Here is a 12608-nt window from a genome sequence, read left to right as displayed (position 1 = left end):
TTCCGCTCGAAGAACGACTCCGCTCGAAGAACGACTCCGCTCGAAGTATTGCGTTTTGAGAAGAAAGATAACAGACTATGTATCATTATGTTTTCTATTCCAAAGTGAAAAGAATGATCGACCTCCTCGCACGTTTTTGTAAACAATAGAGTTTACCTCGTCCATCTTGAAATGTAAGTGCATAATGATAAAAAGATATGTGTTTTATTGAATCTAAGAATCAATCAAATAATAAGATATTATGTTGCTTTAACGATTGTGGTTTTATTTATTGTATATAGTGGTTGTTAGCTTTGCACCACAAATATAATTAAATGCACCTGAAGTTGCAAGATTTGAAACTGTAAATGAATACAGTTCTACAGATGCACATGAAGTTGCAAGATTTGAAACTGTAAATAAGTACAGTTCTGCAGATGCACTTGAAGTTGCAATATTTGAAACTGTAAATGAATACAATTCTGCAGATGCACATGAAGTTGCAAGATTTGAAAATGTAAATAATACAGTTCTACAGATACACATGAAGTTGCAAGATTTGAAACTGTAAATAAATATAGTTCTGTAGTTTTTGAAATTAATTCTCTTTTGAAATTATAAGGAGAAAATATTATTTATGAAAATATCCCAGCAAATTTTCAAGTTTCAGATTTGTTGTTACAATAGTAATATTGTAAAAGAAGTTTTAAGAAATACTCTGAATAATATCATGCCTATTTGTAGCTGAGTAAAATAATGAACTATTAATGAAAAGTCATGAAGCTCGTCTTATTGGTTTTGTTCCATTCCCTGAAGTGAATGTAATAATTCATGATATGCTTGAAAGAAGGCAAAATTAAAATTATGGTCATGACTGTGGAAGAGGATGAGACAAAAGACGGAATAATTACCGTCATTATTATGGAAATAAATAAGAGAATAATAAGGATTCTCAATATAACAATTCAAGGAGTGAAGATAATATTTGTTACCGATGTGGTATGAAAGCCATTAGACATGTATCTGTCGTACTCTACAATATTTAATAAAGCTTTGTCAAGCCTTAATTAAAGAAATAAAAATAATGTGGAGATAAATTGGATTTTTCAAAATCATGATACTTGAGCAATTTTTGTCTATAAAAAAAAATGATGATTTTAATGGCTTTATAGATACTACACATCTAGATGCTGCAAACTCCTTTGAAGATAATAGTTGAAGATTTAGTTATGATTATTTTATTTGATGACACGGAACCAATGTTCATATAAGAATTGTTAGTACAACATTGATTGGAAGCTCCAGAAGAGCTAATCTATTATTATCAGAGAGATAAAATTGGCTATGAATAATTCATTATTTTGTAGTAAGTCTCAAAAAAATTATTAAGTTTCAAAGTTATTTGCCAAAATGATTATCAGATTGAGACTACAAATAATGGTATAAGTAAATATCTATACAAAGGTATTAGATATTTTTCTCAATTTGTACTACACGAATATCGCATGGTTGAAACACATGCTTGGATAAATCAAATGAACATTGATTCCAATAATTTTATTATTTGACATGACCGGTTGGACAATCCCGGATCAAGTATGATGCGAAAAATTATTGAAAATTCAATTGTCATCCATTGAAGAACCAGCAGATTCTTCAATTAAGTGAATTTTCTTATATTGCTTGTTTTCAAGAAAAAATTATTATTAAATATTCACCAGCTAAAGTTGAGATTGAACATTTTACGTTTTTAAAACGTATAGAGGGTGAAATATATGGACCCATTCACCCATCATGTGGACCATTCAGATAATATATAATTTTAGTAGATGCATCTATAAAGTTGTTACATGTATGTTCATTATGAACTCGCAATTTGGTGTTTGCGAGATTGTTTGTTCAAATAATGAGATTAAGAGCATAATTTATGGATTATAAGATAAAGATAATTTGTCTTGATAATACTGGTGAATTTACATCTCAGGCTTTATGATTATTGTATAACAACTAAGATCACAGTTGAATAGCCTGTTGTTTATGTTTATATCCAAAATGGTTTAGCAAAATCATTTATTAAATGTCTCCTATTAATAGCTAAACCATTGGTTATGAGAACAAAACATCATTTGTACGCATCAGGCCAAAAGGTTGTCATAAATTCTCCCTGTTACAATTGACTTATGGTCAGAAGCAAAATATTTATCAACTTAAAATTTTTTTGTATATGCGGCTTAGGTTCTAATTGCTCCACCACAGCGCACAAAGATGAGTTCCCAAATAAAGTTGGAAATATATGAATCTCCTTATATAATGCAATATATTGCCAATGATAGGAGATTTATTTAATGAATTAGTTTTTCCAACATGAGGGGGAGAGAATAAACAGTTGGAAAAAGAGATTGATTGTATGCATTATCATTATCTCATTAGATCCTCGCACTGAGCACTGTGAACTTGAAGTTCGAAGGATAATGCAATAGATATTATGAATCAACTGCCAGATTTGCTGACCTGCTAAGAGTTACTAAATCTCATATTCTAGCTGTAAATGCTCAAATTAGAATTGATGTCCCAGCAGGACAATCTATCAGTGCAAATGAAATTAAACCATGTTTGAAACGTGGAAGATCAATCGGTTCCAAGGATGAAATCCTAGAAAAAGAAAGGAGCAAATGATCAAGATGATCATAATATGGAGACAATTGATTATGAAGATCCTAAAGACATAACTTCCTATAAAACCCCAGAAGAGGTTCAGGTACCTGAAAATAATGAAGAGATCTTGATTAGTTATGTCATTGCAGGAAAAATATAGAACCGAAAAGATAAAATTGTCGACAACATTTTTGCATATTATGTTATTGTTGAAATAATACAACAAGACGAGAATCTTGAACATAAATTTGTTGATGAATATAAATCAAGAAGTGATTGGCCAAAATTTAGAGACGCAATTCAAGCAGAATTGAATTCGCAATGAAAAATAAAGTTTTTGGACCTGTAGTCCAACATCTGAAGGTATAAAGCTAGTGGGGTACAATTGAGTTTTCTGCGAAAAATGAAATGAGAAAATGAATGAAATAGTGATATATAAAGCATGAATTATGGCACAAGAATTTTCGCAGATGCCTGACATTGATTACATGGAAACATGTTCTCTTGTGGTGGATGCAATCACCTTCAAATATCTTATTAACTGGCCAGTATATGAAAAATTTGACATGCGTCTAATGAATATTATTACAGCCTATTTATATGGCTCACTCGAGTGTGAAATATATATGAAAATTCCTGAAGGATTCAAAATGACTGAAGCATATAAAAATTCATAGGAAGTTTGTTCAATAAGGCTTCAAAGATTATCAAGGCATGTATGGTAATCTCCTTGATGGATACTTACTAAATGAAAAGTATAAAAATGATCCAATTTATTATTGTGCATTTATTAAAGGATATGGATCTAATTTTAGTATGTATATATGATGATGATTTAAATATCATCGAAACTCCTGAAGAGTTTCCAAAAGCAGTAGATTATTTGAAGGAAGTTAAAATGAAAATCTTGAAAAGACAATGTTTTGTCTTGACTTGTAAATTGAGCATTTGACGAATGAAATATTCGTTCATCAATCAACTTATATAGATAATATTTTGAAGAGATTTTATCTAGATAAAATACATCCATTGAGTACCCCAATGGTTGTGAGATCGCTCAATATAAAGAAAGATTAATTTCGACCCCAAGAAAATAGTGAAAATTTTTTTGGTCATCCATACTTAGTGCAATTGGGGCATTAATGTATTTTGCTAATAGTATAAGACCAGATATAACATTTTCTATAAGTGTATTAGCAAGATTTATCTCTTCTCCAATATGAAGACACTGAAATGTTATAAAACATATATTTCAGTATATTCGAGAAATTATTGATATGATATTATTTTATGAATGTGGACATCAACTTACTTGTTATGCAGATGCAAGATTTTTATTTGATCTATATACAACTAGATCTCAAACAGGCTATTTATTCACAAGTGAATGTTAGCTATTTTATATTTGGTTTAGATCAATGATACAACACATTTAGGAAGCATGCAGTCTTCTATTAGAAGAAGAGGTTTGAACAATATTATATGAAGATTATGCTGCATGTATAACTTAATTGAAGCGAAGATACATCAAAGGAGATAGAACGATACATATTTCATCGAAATTCTTCTTCATTCATAGTCTTCAATGAAATGGTGAAATCGATGTTCAACAAACTCGTTCAAGTGATAATTTGACAGATTTATCTATTGAGAAGTTGCATATTTCAAATCTTGAGAAGCTGATATATGATATTAGAATGTGCGTATTCAAAGATACTCAATGATGTTATCATTAGGGGGAGTAAAATATGTGCTGCACTCTTTTACCTTAACTAAGGTTTTGTCCCACTGGGTTTTCTTGGTAAGGTTTTTAATGAGGTAGCTACTAATACGTATTATTTAGATATGTATACTCTTTTTTCTTCACTAAGATTTTTTCCCACAGAGTTTTTTTCTTAGTAAGATTTTAACGAGGTACATTATCTATGGATGAACATCCAAGGGGGAGTGTTATAAATAATATTGATTGTGGATATCCATCATCCCCCAATAGACAATACTTCCAATTGAAGATCTCAACCACCTCAGCATACAATCTTGGTGATTCACATTCCCATCTTAATTGAAGATTACAGTGATCTCAACATACAATGTTGGCAGTCAATATTTCCATTCTATGCACCTTCTATCTTGGGTGGCAATCTATCTTTCCATATCAAGAATATCTTATTGTGTGTAAGAATCATATATTGTATTTCTTTGTAGACTCTGATATTTCCATATCAGAGTAGATGTTCCTTCTACTACAAATATGTAATGCACTCAACTGAATGGACTAGTTCTGATTGAACTCATCTTCTCTTTCTTCTTTGTATTCTATATTCTCTTTATTTTATAACAAAATTATCATTTTTATGACCAATTTGTCTTTCTCTTTTATTTATTTTTTAAATTTTTTTAAATTTAAAATTTTTAGATACACACCCCACCTGCTATGAAACTCGAAACTCCCCTTTTAGTCCAAAAATTATAGAAAAATGTTAAAATTCAAATTTTAAAATATGACCAAAATACTCTTGTACAGGGGCGGACCCACTAAGGGGCCGGGGGGCCATGCCCCCCCCCCGGATTTTTAGAAAATTTTCATAATTGCCTGTATTTTCTCATTTTTATGTTAATTTCCTTTATTTTTTCAGTTTTTTCTCTTCTTACCTGTGAAATTTCACTATTTGGCCCCCCCTAATATTGAGAATAAATTTTAAAGGTAAGATAATGGGTATAAATGTCATCTCTATATAAAAACTAATTCCTCAATCCCTATTTATTCTCCCCACTTATCTCTCTCACATTTTTTCTTCCTATTTATTCTCTCATCTTTCTATACACGTGGGTTAAAGGAAATTTTTGAAAAAAAACCTTATTAGATACTTAAAATGTTATTTTTAATTAGAAACTCCTCAATCTCTATTTATTCTCTCATATCTCATCTCTCTTCTCTCATCTCTTTTTTTCTATTTATTATCTTCAGTTTATTTTTGCATATTTATTCTTCTCTTTCTATAAACGTGTGATAAGGAAATTTTGGAAAAAAATCTTCTCTACAATTCGGTACTCTTTCTCGTTCTCAATTTATTTATTGTTTATATTTTTCTCATTTTTTAAACATTTTTTTGATTTTATATTCTCTATTTGTTTATTTTTTTTGCAATTTTGTTATTTGATTTTATATTGTGAATAAAATGTCTATAATTATTTACCTTAAAAAAAAAATGGTTTGCATCTCACTTTTTAGGGTTGAAGTCATGTGTAATTTTTTTTGTGCTGATGCCTTAATTTACTTATTTTTGTCAAATATGTGTGGGCCCCACAAAATATATGTGGACCTATTCCTTAATATAGTAATATAATTCATAGGTGATACCACTAATGGGTCCTATAAGGGCTCACACAACATGTGTGGCGAAAAAACATTGATGCTTTCCTAATCCGAACTTCTATTCTTTGGCCCCCCCAATATTGAATCCTGGTTCTGCCACTGCTCTTGTATGTTAAAATGACCTAATTATCCCTTAGCTTAAAACTTAATGGCGAAGATTAACCTTAAATGGAGATGGGTGATTGTTTGGTTGAGTTGAGCAAATGGGAAATGAAGAAGATGGGTGAAGGGAGATCTCTTCATCTATCTTGGCCATGATTTTACTTTGCAAATAGTGTTTAAGCTAAGGGGTACTTGAGTCATTTTAACATATAAGAGTATTTTGGTCATATTTTAAAATTTATTTAAATTTTAGGATTTTTCTATAATAATTGGACTAAAATGGGAGCCACAAATTTCATGGCAGATGGGGGTGTGTGTAAAAAATTTAAATTAAATTTGCCCTTAAATTGACCTTTTCTATAGCACAAGGGAGGCAAATGCAAAGTCTCAGTTCTTTTGGACTAAAAATGACATAAACCAAACCGCAGGAAGTCCAAATGAAAATTATTCAGAAAAAAAAAAAAGAAAAAGAAAAAATGGCAACTTGATCATAGAAACGATAATTTGTCTTTAAATTGATTTTTTCTATGCAGATGTAAATTAAAAATGACATAGATCAAACCTCTAGGATCCAAATGAAAATTACCCTAAAATAAAAGCTTACAAACTCAAACGTCAATTTCCACTAGGGTGGCAAGCTATGCCCTAATGATTCATGTGCCTTAGGTTTGAATAGGTTTTCAATTTTGATCCTCAGGGTTGGCTTAAAATTTTTTTTTTTGGGGTAAACTGCGGTCTATTTACTCAGCGCATGACCAATGCCCCGAGTCTTGGTTACACCACATAACCAAGGATTGGAAGAAGCCTAGACCCTCCTATCAGGAGAAGAAAGAGCCTTCCACGACAAGGAAGCTGCTACATAATTGGATTTTCTTAGAGTCAAGTGAAAAGTACAAGAGACGATAAAAGAAGAAGATAACAGTAGAATGTCCTATGTCACTGGCTGAACCTCCGAGGCATCCTATCAGGAGAGGCTCGAATCAGCTCCACGAGCTCCTCATTGTCAGACTCTACTTGGATGTATTGCCAACCGTCTTGAGTCTATAAGCGTCCACTCCTTCCCTCATAGCAAGAGCCTCACCAACAGAACAGGAAAGTTAATAACATCCTGAAATATAGGGTTGGTTATAAATTAAGATCAACAATGAATGAGGAATATTAATCTACCTTGCTTGACCTGGTCTAGTCTAACCTTGTGGCCCTAAGTCCCTAACTCCATATCACTCTAACAACTATTAGTTTTTCAAGTTCCATTAAACTTTTTTCCATGTACATACACACAACATCCTTTATTCTTTGTAATTTACTCTCACATCACCAACCCAGGTGACATCATGCTTCTTTTGTTCTGTCCTCCCTTGGAGTTATTAGATTCAAACCCATAGTACAATATATAATAATAGAAGTAACATCACTGTAGGTAGTTTCTTAAGCCAATTTTGTGCATGCCAATCTCAAGGGAACGGGTGGATCAGAGAAGTTGCCATTGACGATTTGATCAAATATCCATTTGTTAGCTGCCTCTGTATAGTGAACACCATCCCAATTCACTCGAACACCAGGATTTTCACAAGATCCTACAACAATTTGGGTGCCATTAATGGCGTTTACGGTTCCTCCACATACTACATTACCGTTGTTATTGTACTCATTAATCCCATAACCACAACAAGCTGCAGTGGGCTGCTCAAATCCTGCAAATTTAGTTAACTAATTAGTCAGAAATGAATCGAAATTAGGAAAACTATGGTCTCATTATAGTCTCATCATAGGAGGATTGACTTACCATACTTGCTAGCTTGGCTAATGAGATTGTATTTAACTGTGTAGATATCTACATATGTTATTGTAGCAGAAGGAAGTTCCTTTCGCAATTTAATCACAAGCTCCTTCAGCTGCTGGTTGTAGTTTTCTGCAAGCTTGTTATATGGAGTTGCACAGCCAGCACTATCATAATTCGATCCTTCGACCGGATTACTAGCAAGGACATACGGGAGACAACCAATAGGACCGGTGTTGTGGATCCAAAATGTTCTAGCTCCTGCATCATACACTGACTGCATAATATATACAAGATGGGTTAATTTTCTATTGTTATTTCAAATACATACTTAGAAGATATACAATCATTATTGAACCATTTTCTTTCCTTCAAAAATGTGCATGATAGTGAAATAATGGCATGCAATTTTACTTTACAATAATGCATTGTAGAAAAAGAAAAATCAACCTCAAGTAACAGTTATTAATTTCTTTGTTGGTGGGGGCTTACCTTAAAATCAATATAGAACTGGTTGATTATGCTAGGGATACTAGCATTGATTTCCTGTATAGGTAGTTTACCAAAAATGCCTGCTGCAATATCGTTCTGACCAATATCAAATGTATATAATGCTTGAGAGAAGTATTTATCCATGGGTAATAACTGGGCGTATATGTTTCCTGTTTAATATCAATCAAAAAAAAAAAAAGAAAAAAAAGAAAATTAAGGACTTGATATCATTTCGTTCATCCTTGTGTCTGATGCATGAACCTTATACTCTATGTACTAATAATATTCTATTTTCAATACTTACATATTTTTTGTGAAAGAAGGTACTCATAAGAAGATAGAATTAGGGACCTTGATTCCTGATGATTTGTGATCGAGATATGAATTGTTGGAACTGTGAGTATTGCACCCCTAAATAGAAAGGACTGTATCCACCTTGATTTAATCCTCTGTTTTGTGGTGTGATGGTTGATGCTGCGGTAGCAAAATTTGCACCGTACGTAAAGTTCGATCCGATGGAATTGAGATATGCACTTAGATATTCCAATCCTAGGCTTGCCGCTGAAAGTACGTACCCCCATTTTGATCAAATGGTAATCAAATCAAAATATGAAAATCAGGTTTAAGTGAAAATTCATGCAAACATGTATCATGCATGTAACATCACTATAGGACATAAATTAGACATGAAATTAAGGAAAAAAAGGAACAAAGATGGACCTTCATCATGTATGTTTATTTCTATGAACACATACAGAAATGAGACATCCAAGTGAAACCACCATATGTAGTGGATTCCATTTGAATGACTCACATGTATCCACGTACTTGAAGATTCATTGAACTTGAAATAAGCTAGAAGAGATTAGCTTGCTAGATATATATATTATTAGTACCCACCCATGAAATCAATGATAAGGCGGCCATCAGAAAATCTTCCAGCAGGAGCGTGGAAGAAGGTTTCACCATAGGGTGAGTTAGGTGGAACGAATGCAGCAGCTAATCCTCCTGTATCTGAATTAGAGTCTCCAAAGTTAAAGATGGCTGGGAATTCACAGCTTACCACTGCAGCAAAACCATGATTGAGATTGACAATGAGTACCGTTGTGCAACAATACAGAATTATAAGAAACTGGGTAACTCTCTGAGTTTCCATGGTGAAAGAAGAAAAAAGAAAAGAAAGAAAGAGCAGAGCGAAAGTGTACTTGGCTTGAGAAAGAGAACAGAAGAGACTATATATAGGAGATGAGATTTACATGTTGCTCGTCGTTTTGTTGTGGTCAATGGTCAATGGTCACTGATCATGTCACATGATTCACATCTATCTTTCTTCATGTTTCAGCCCTAGAAGTTTAATATCTAGTCTTTATGGATATTTTGTCACTTTCTACACTTTGATCACGTTTCTAGTCTTTTGTTGTGCTCTGAGTTCCTTAATAGTCTCATGACATCAATATTCATTATCTTCTTGCAGGCATGGATAATAGACTACCTAAGAACTTATTTTTATTCATTTTTATTATTAATTATTATTAATTATTATTGTATAGTGATTTATTTGAGGGGCGAATTTTGGTACACTGGTCGATGGATTATTATTACTTATTATTTTTATTATTCATCCTTTTAAAGTGAGGTATGAAAACAAAACTACTTTAAGATTCCTTGGACTTCTAATACAAGCTGTGTTTTATGGATTAGTCGTGTGTCAAATTTAAAATTCATGTTTAATTAAATATTCATTTATTTGGTAGAATGTTCATTGATATTCACTTTCGTATGGTTGTATGTATTTGTATGTCTTCTAATTATCTATGCACCTTTCAATTGTACCCAAGTTTGAAAGGTAATTTCTATTTGAATTGAAACCCAACACGTAAAGCTTGTTTGATAAAATCTCTCTTAGTCAATCTCTATCATAATAAAAGCATAACTTTGTCAGTTCCAAAAATTAGATAAAGTTTTTGCAACAAAAAAAAACACTTGGCTATGGTAGTGATATGGAGAATATATAATCGAACCGGGTTTGTCCTTGGTTCGACCCTCGACCCCGGTCGGGAAGAAAGGAATCGACTCGCTTCCGAGCGGGCTAGGTTCAAAAGATAGCTTGCTGAGGAAGTATGCTGACTCAGTCAACAACCACGCTCGAATCCGCAATAATCGGAGTGGACTAATCGTCAAGAAGACGGTTAACAACACTTGCGGAAGATACCGATCTTTATTATATGGATAACTACCATATAACATTTATATTATCAAAGGAGTTATCTATTAGCCCAGCCATGAACGGATATATTCGTTAAGATCTGACGGCTATCCGAAGAAGGCTCAAATACATTCAACGAAGGAGATTTGAAGGTACACACTATATAAGACATCACCTGCCCATAAGGTAGGGATAGATACAATCTGAATCGTATTCTCAACATTCATTCTTTTGCTCTTTGCTCAAGCAGAGTCGTTTATGATCACTTCATCAACTGATTTAGCCTTCGGAGGTGGACTCCCGACCCCAGCGGTCGGGCCACATCTGACGTTCGTTTTTGCAGGTCATCAACAGGAGATCTAAGGGCTGAGCAGATTTTGGACGCATCATTTGGTGCCGTCTGTGGGAATTGCTTCAGAAAGCCATGGTTACTAGATCAGCAGCAGCAGCTGTAGTGGCCTAGTGAGAAGCTGGCGTTCAACTCCCCGGAGCAAATGATCTAGATATCCCTGAGGGAAGTCGACCTCATGAAGTACAGGAAGATGGTGGTCAGGGAGGTAATAATCCTCCTGATCCACTCCAGTACCAGCTAGATCAACTGAAACTCCAACTATTGGAGGTGAGTCAGACGCTCCATACGTTGACCAGGCAAGTGGTGGCGCTGCAAGCACCTGATCAACGAGAAGCAGGAAGGTGCGTAATACAGAGGGAGGAAGTATTGACTTCACTCCTGCTAGGACGTTCTCCACAAAGGGAGCGAAGACTGATCGATGACCAGAATGTCGGTCATAATTTTCGGGAAGGCGCCTGGAGGCAAGAAAGAGAACCTAGGAGAACTCCCTAGGAGAGATGAGCGGTTTGAAGGACCACAAGGAAGCACAACTGATTCAACGACAAGGTTGGGTGCAAGAGTGCGAACTCACTCACAGGCGTGCGGTTCGGGATAATGATCGTATTGTCGGTGATCAATCAGCGCATATTGGTCAAGAATTGGCCAATATCAATCAAAAACTCAGACAGTTGGCGAGAGGGAGAATAACTGATGATATATATTCGGTTATTCGAAAGACTCCGTTTGCCGAGGCCATAGCCGGATATCAATTTCCTCATAATTTTCGGTTGCCAACCTTTTCCACATTCGATGGTTCGGGAGATCCCATCGCTCATATCAGTTACTACCAGCAGACTATAGCTGTTGCGGGTAATTCAGATGAAATCCTTTGCAGGGTTTTCGGTTCATCTTTGACTAGAGCAGCCTAGAAGTGGTTTTCAAATCTCTCGTCGGGAAGGATCGTGGACTTTGAAGAGTTGGCGCGAAAATTCATAGGACGATTCCAAAGTGGAATCCAGATCAAAAAGACTGAGGAGACCTTGTTTACTATCAGACAAGGGAAAAGCATTAACAGAACTTTATAGCAATCATTGAAAGAGTTCGAGAAGGAGGCAAATGTCTATTTCATTATCAACAGGCCATGGGGGCCAACCCTTACAAAAAAGGGAAAAAAAAAAAGAAGGAGATAGCTTCTTATTGTTCTTTAACAGTTTTGGCCGAACGATCCTTGTCTGAGGCAGGCTTTGGAGGTTCTTCGGGAAGAGGCGGCGAATCATTTAGATACTTCTCGATATTTGGATCCATTGGAATATGGTCCTCTTCCTCTCAGACCCAGTCTGGAAAAGGTAGCTCAAGCTTCTCAAAGACTTCCTTGTGGCAAACACTCTGGAAGGGAGTTGTGTCAAAAGAGGGGTTAGCTTCAAGAATAGCCTTCCAGACGTCATTCTGCCCAGCTCGGTAAGCTTGAAGGTTGAACGAAGTCATCAGATCACTGAAGGGGACGTTGATCAGATACTTTCGAATGCAGTCCCTTTGAAGATCTTGAGAAAGATGTTCAGGTTTGCTGAGAACCGCCATCCCCTTCAGACGCTCATTCTCTTTGGCTTGAAACTCGAGTCTATTAGTACTATCGGTAGCAAGCATTTTCTGCTTCTTAGCCTCACGCTTAGCAGCAGCAGCACGACTA

At 34.6% G+C, this 12608-nt stretch overlaps 1 protein-coding gene across 1 annotated transcript; it reads right to left on the bottom strand.

Annotated features, from left to right (window-relative positions):
* Positions 1-7540: 7540 nt before the first annotated feature.
* LOC149023642 (esterase-like) lies at positions 7541-9540 on the bottom strand. Its single transcript, XM_089142823.1, has 5 exons — positions 9285-9540; positions 8736-8945; positions 8385-8554; positions 7899-8169; positions 7541-7806 (listed from the first exon to the last, which is right to left on the bottom strand). The coding sequence occupies exons 1-5, from the start codon at positions 9538-9540 to the stop codon at positions 7541-7543; spliced, it is 1173 nt and encodes a 390-aa protein (XP_088998949.1).
* Positions 9541-12608: the final 3068 nt, after the last annotated feature.

This window comes from Hakea prostrata, chromosome 2 (genome assembly GCF_041222555.1).
Source record: "Hakea prostrata isolate BN-2017 chromosome 2, UWA_Hpros_2, whole genome shotgun sequence".
Lineage (NCBI taxonomy): Eukaryota > Viridiplantae > Streptophyta > Magnoliopsida > Proteales > Proteaceae > Hakea > Hakea prostrata.
Note: the sequence above shows the minus strand (reverse complement) of the source record. Positions and strands in the feature narration are given on the sequence as shown.

Coding starts and splice junctions, on each gene's coding strand:
- LOC149023642 (XM_089142823.1), bottom strand. CDS start 9,540: ATGGAAACTCAGAGAGTTACCCAGTTTCTTATAATTCTGTATTGTTGC. Junction 8,555..8,735: donor ACAAATCATCAGGAATCAAG/GTCCCTAATTCT, acceptor GATATTAAACAG/GAAACATATACGCCCAGTTA. Junction 7,807..7,898: donor TAGCCAAGCTAGCAAGTATG/GTAAGTCAATCC, acceptor CTAAATTTGCAG/GATTTGAGCAGCCCACTGCA.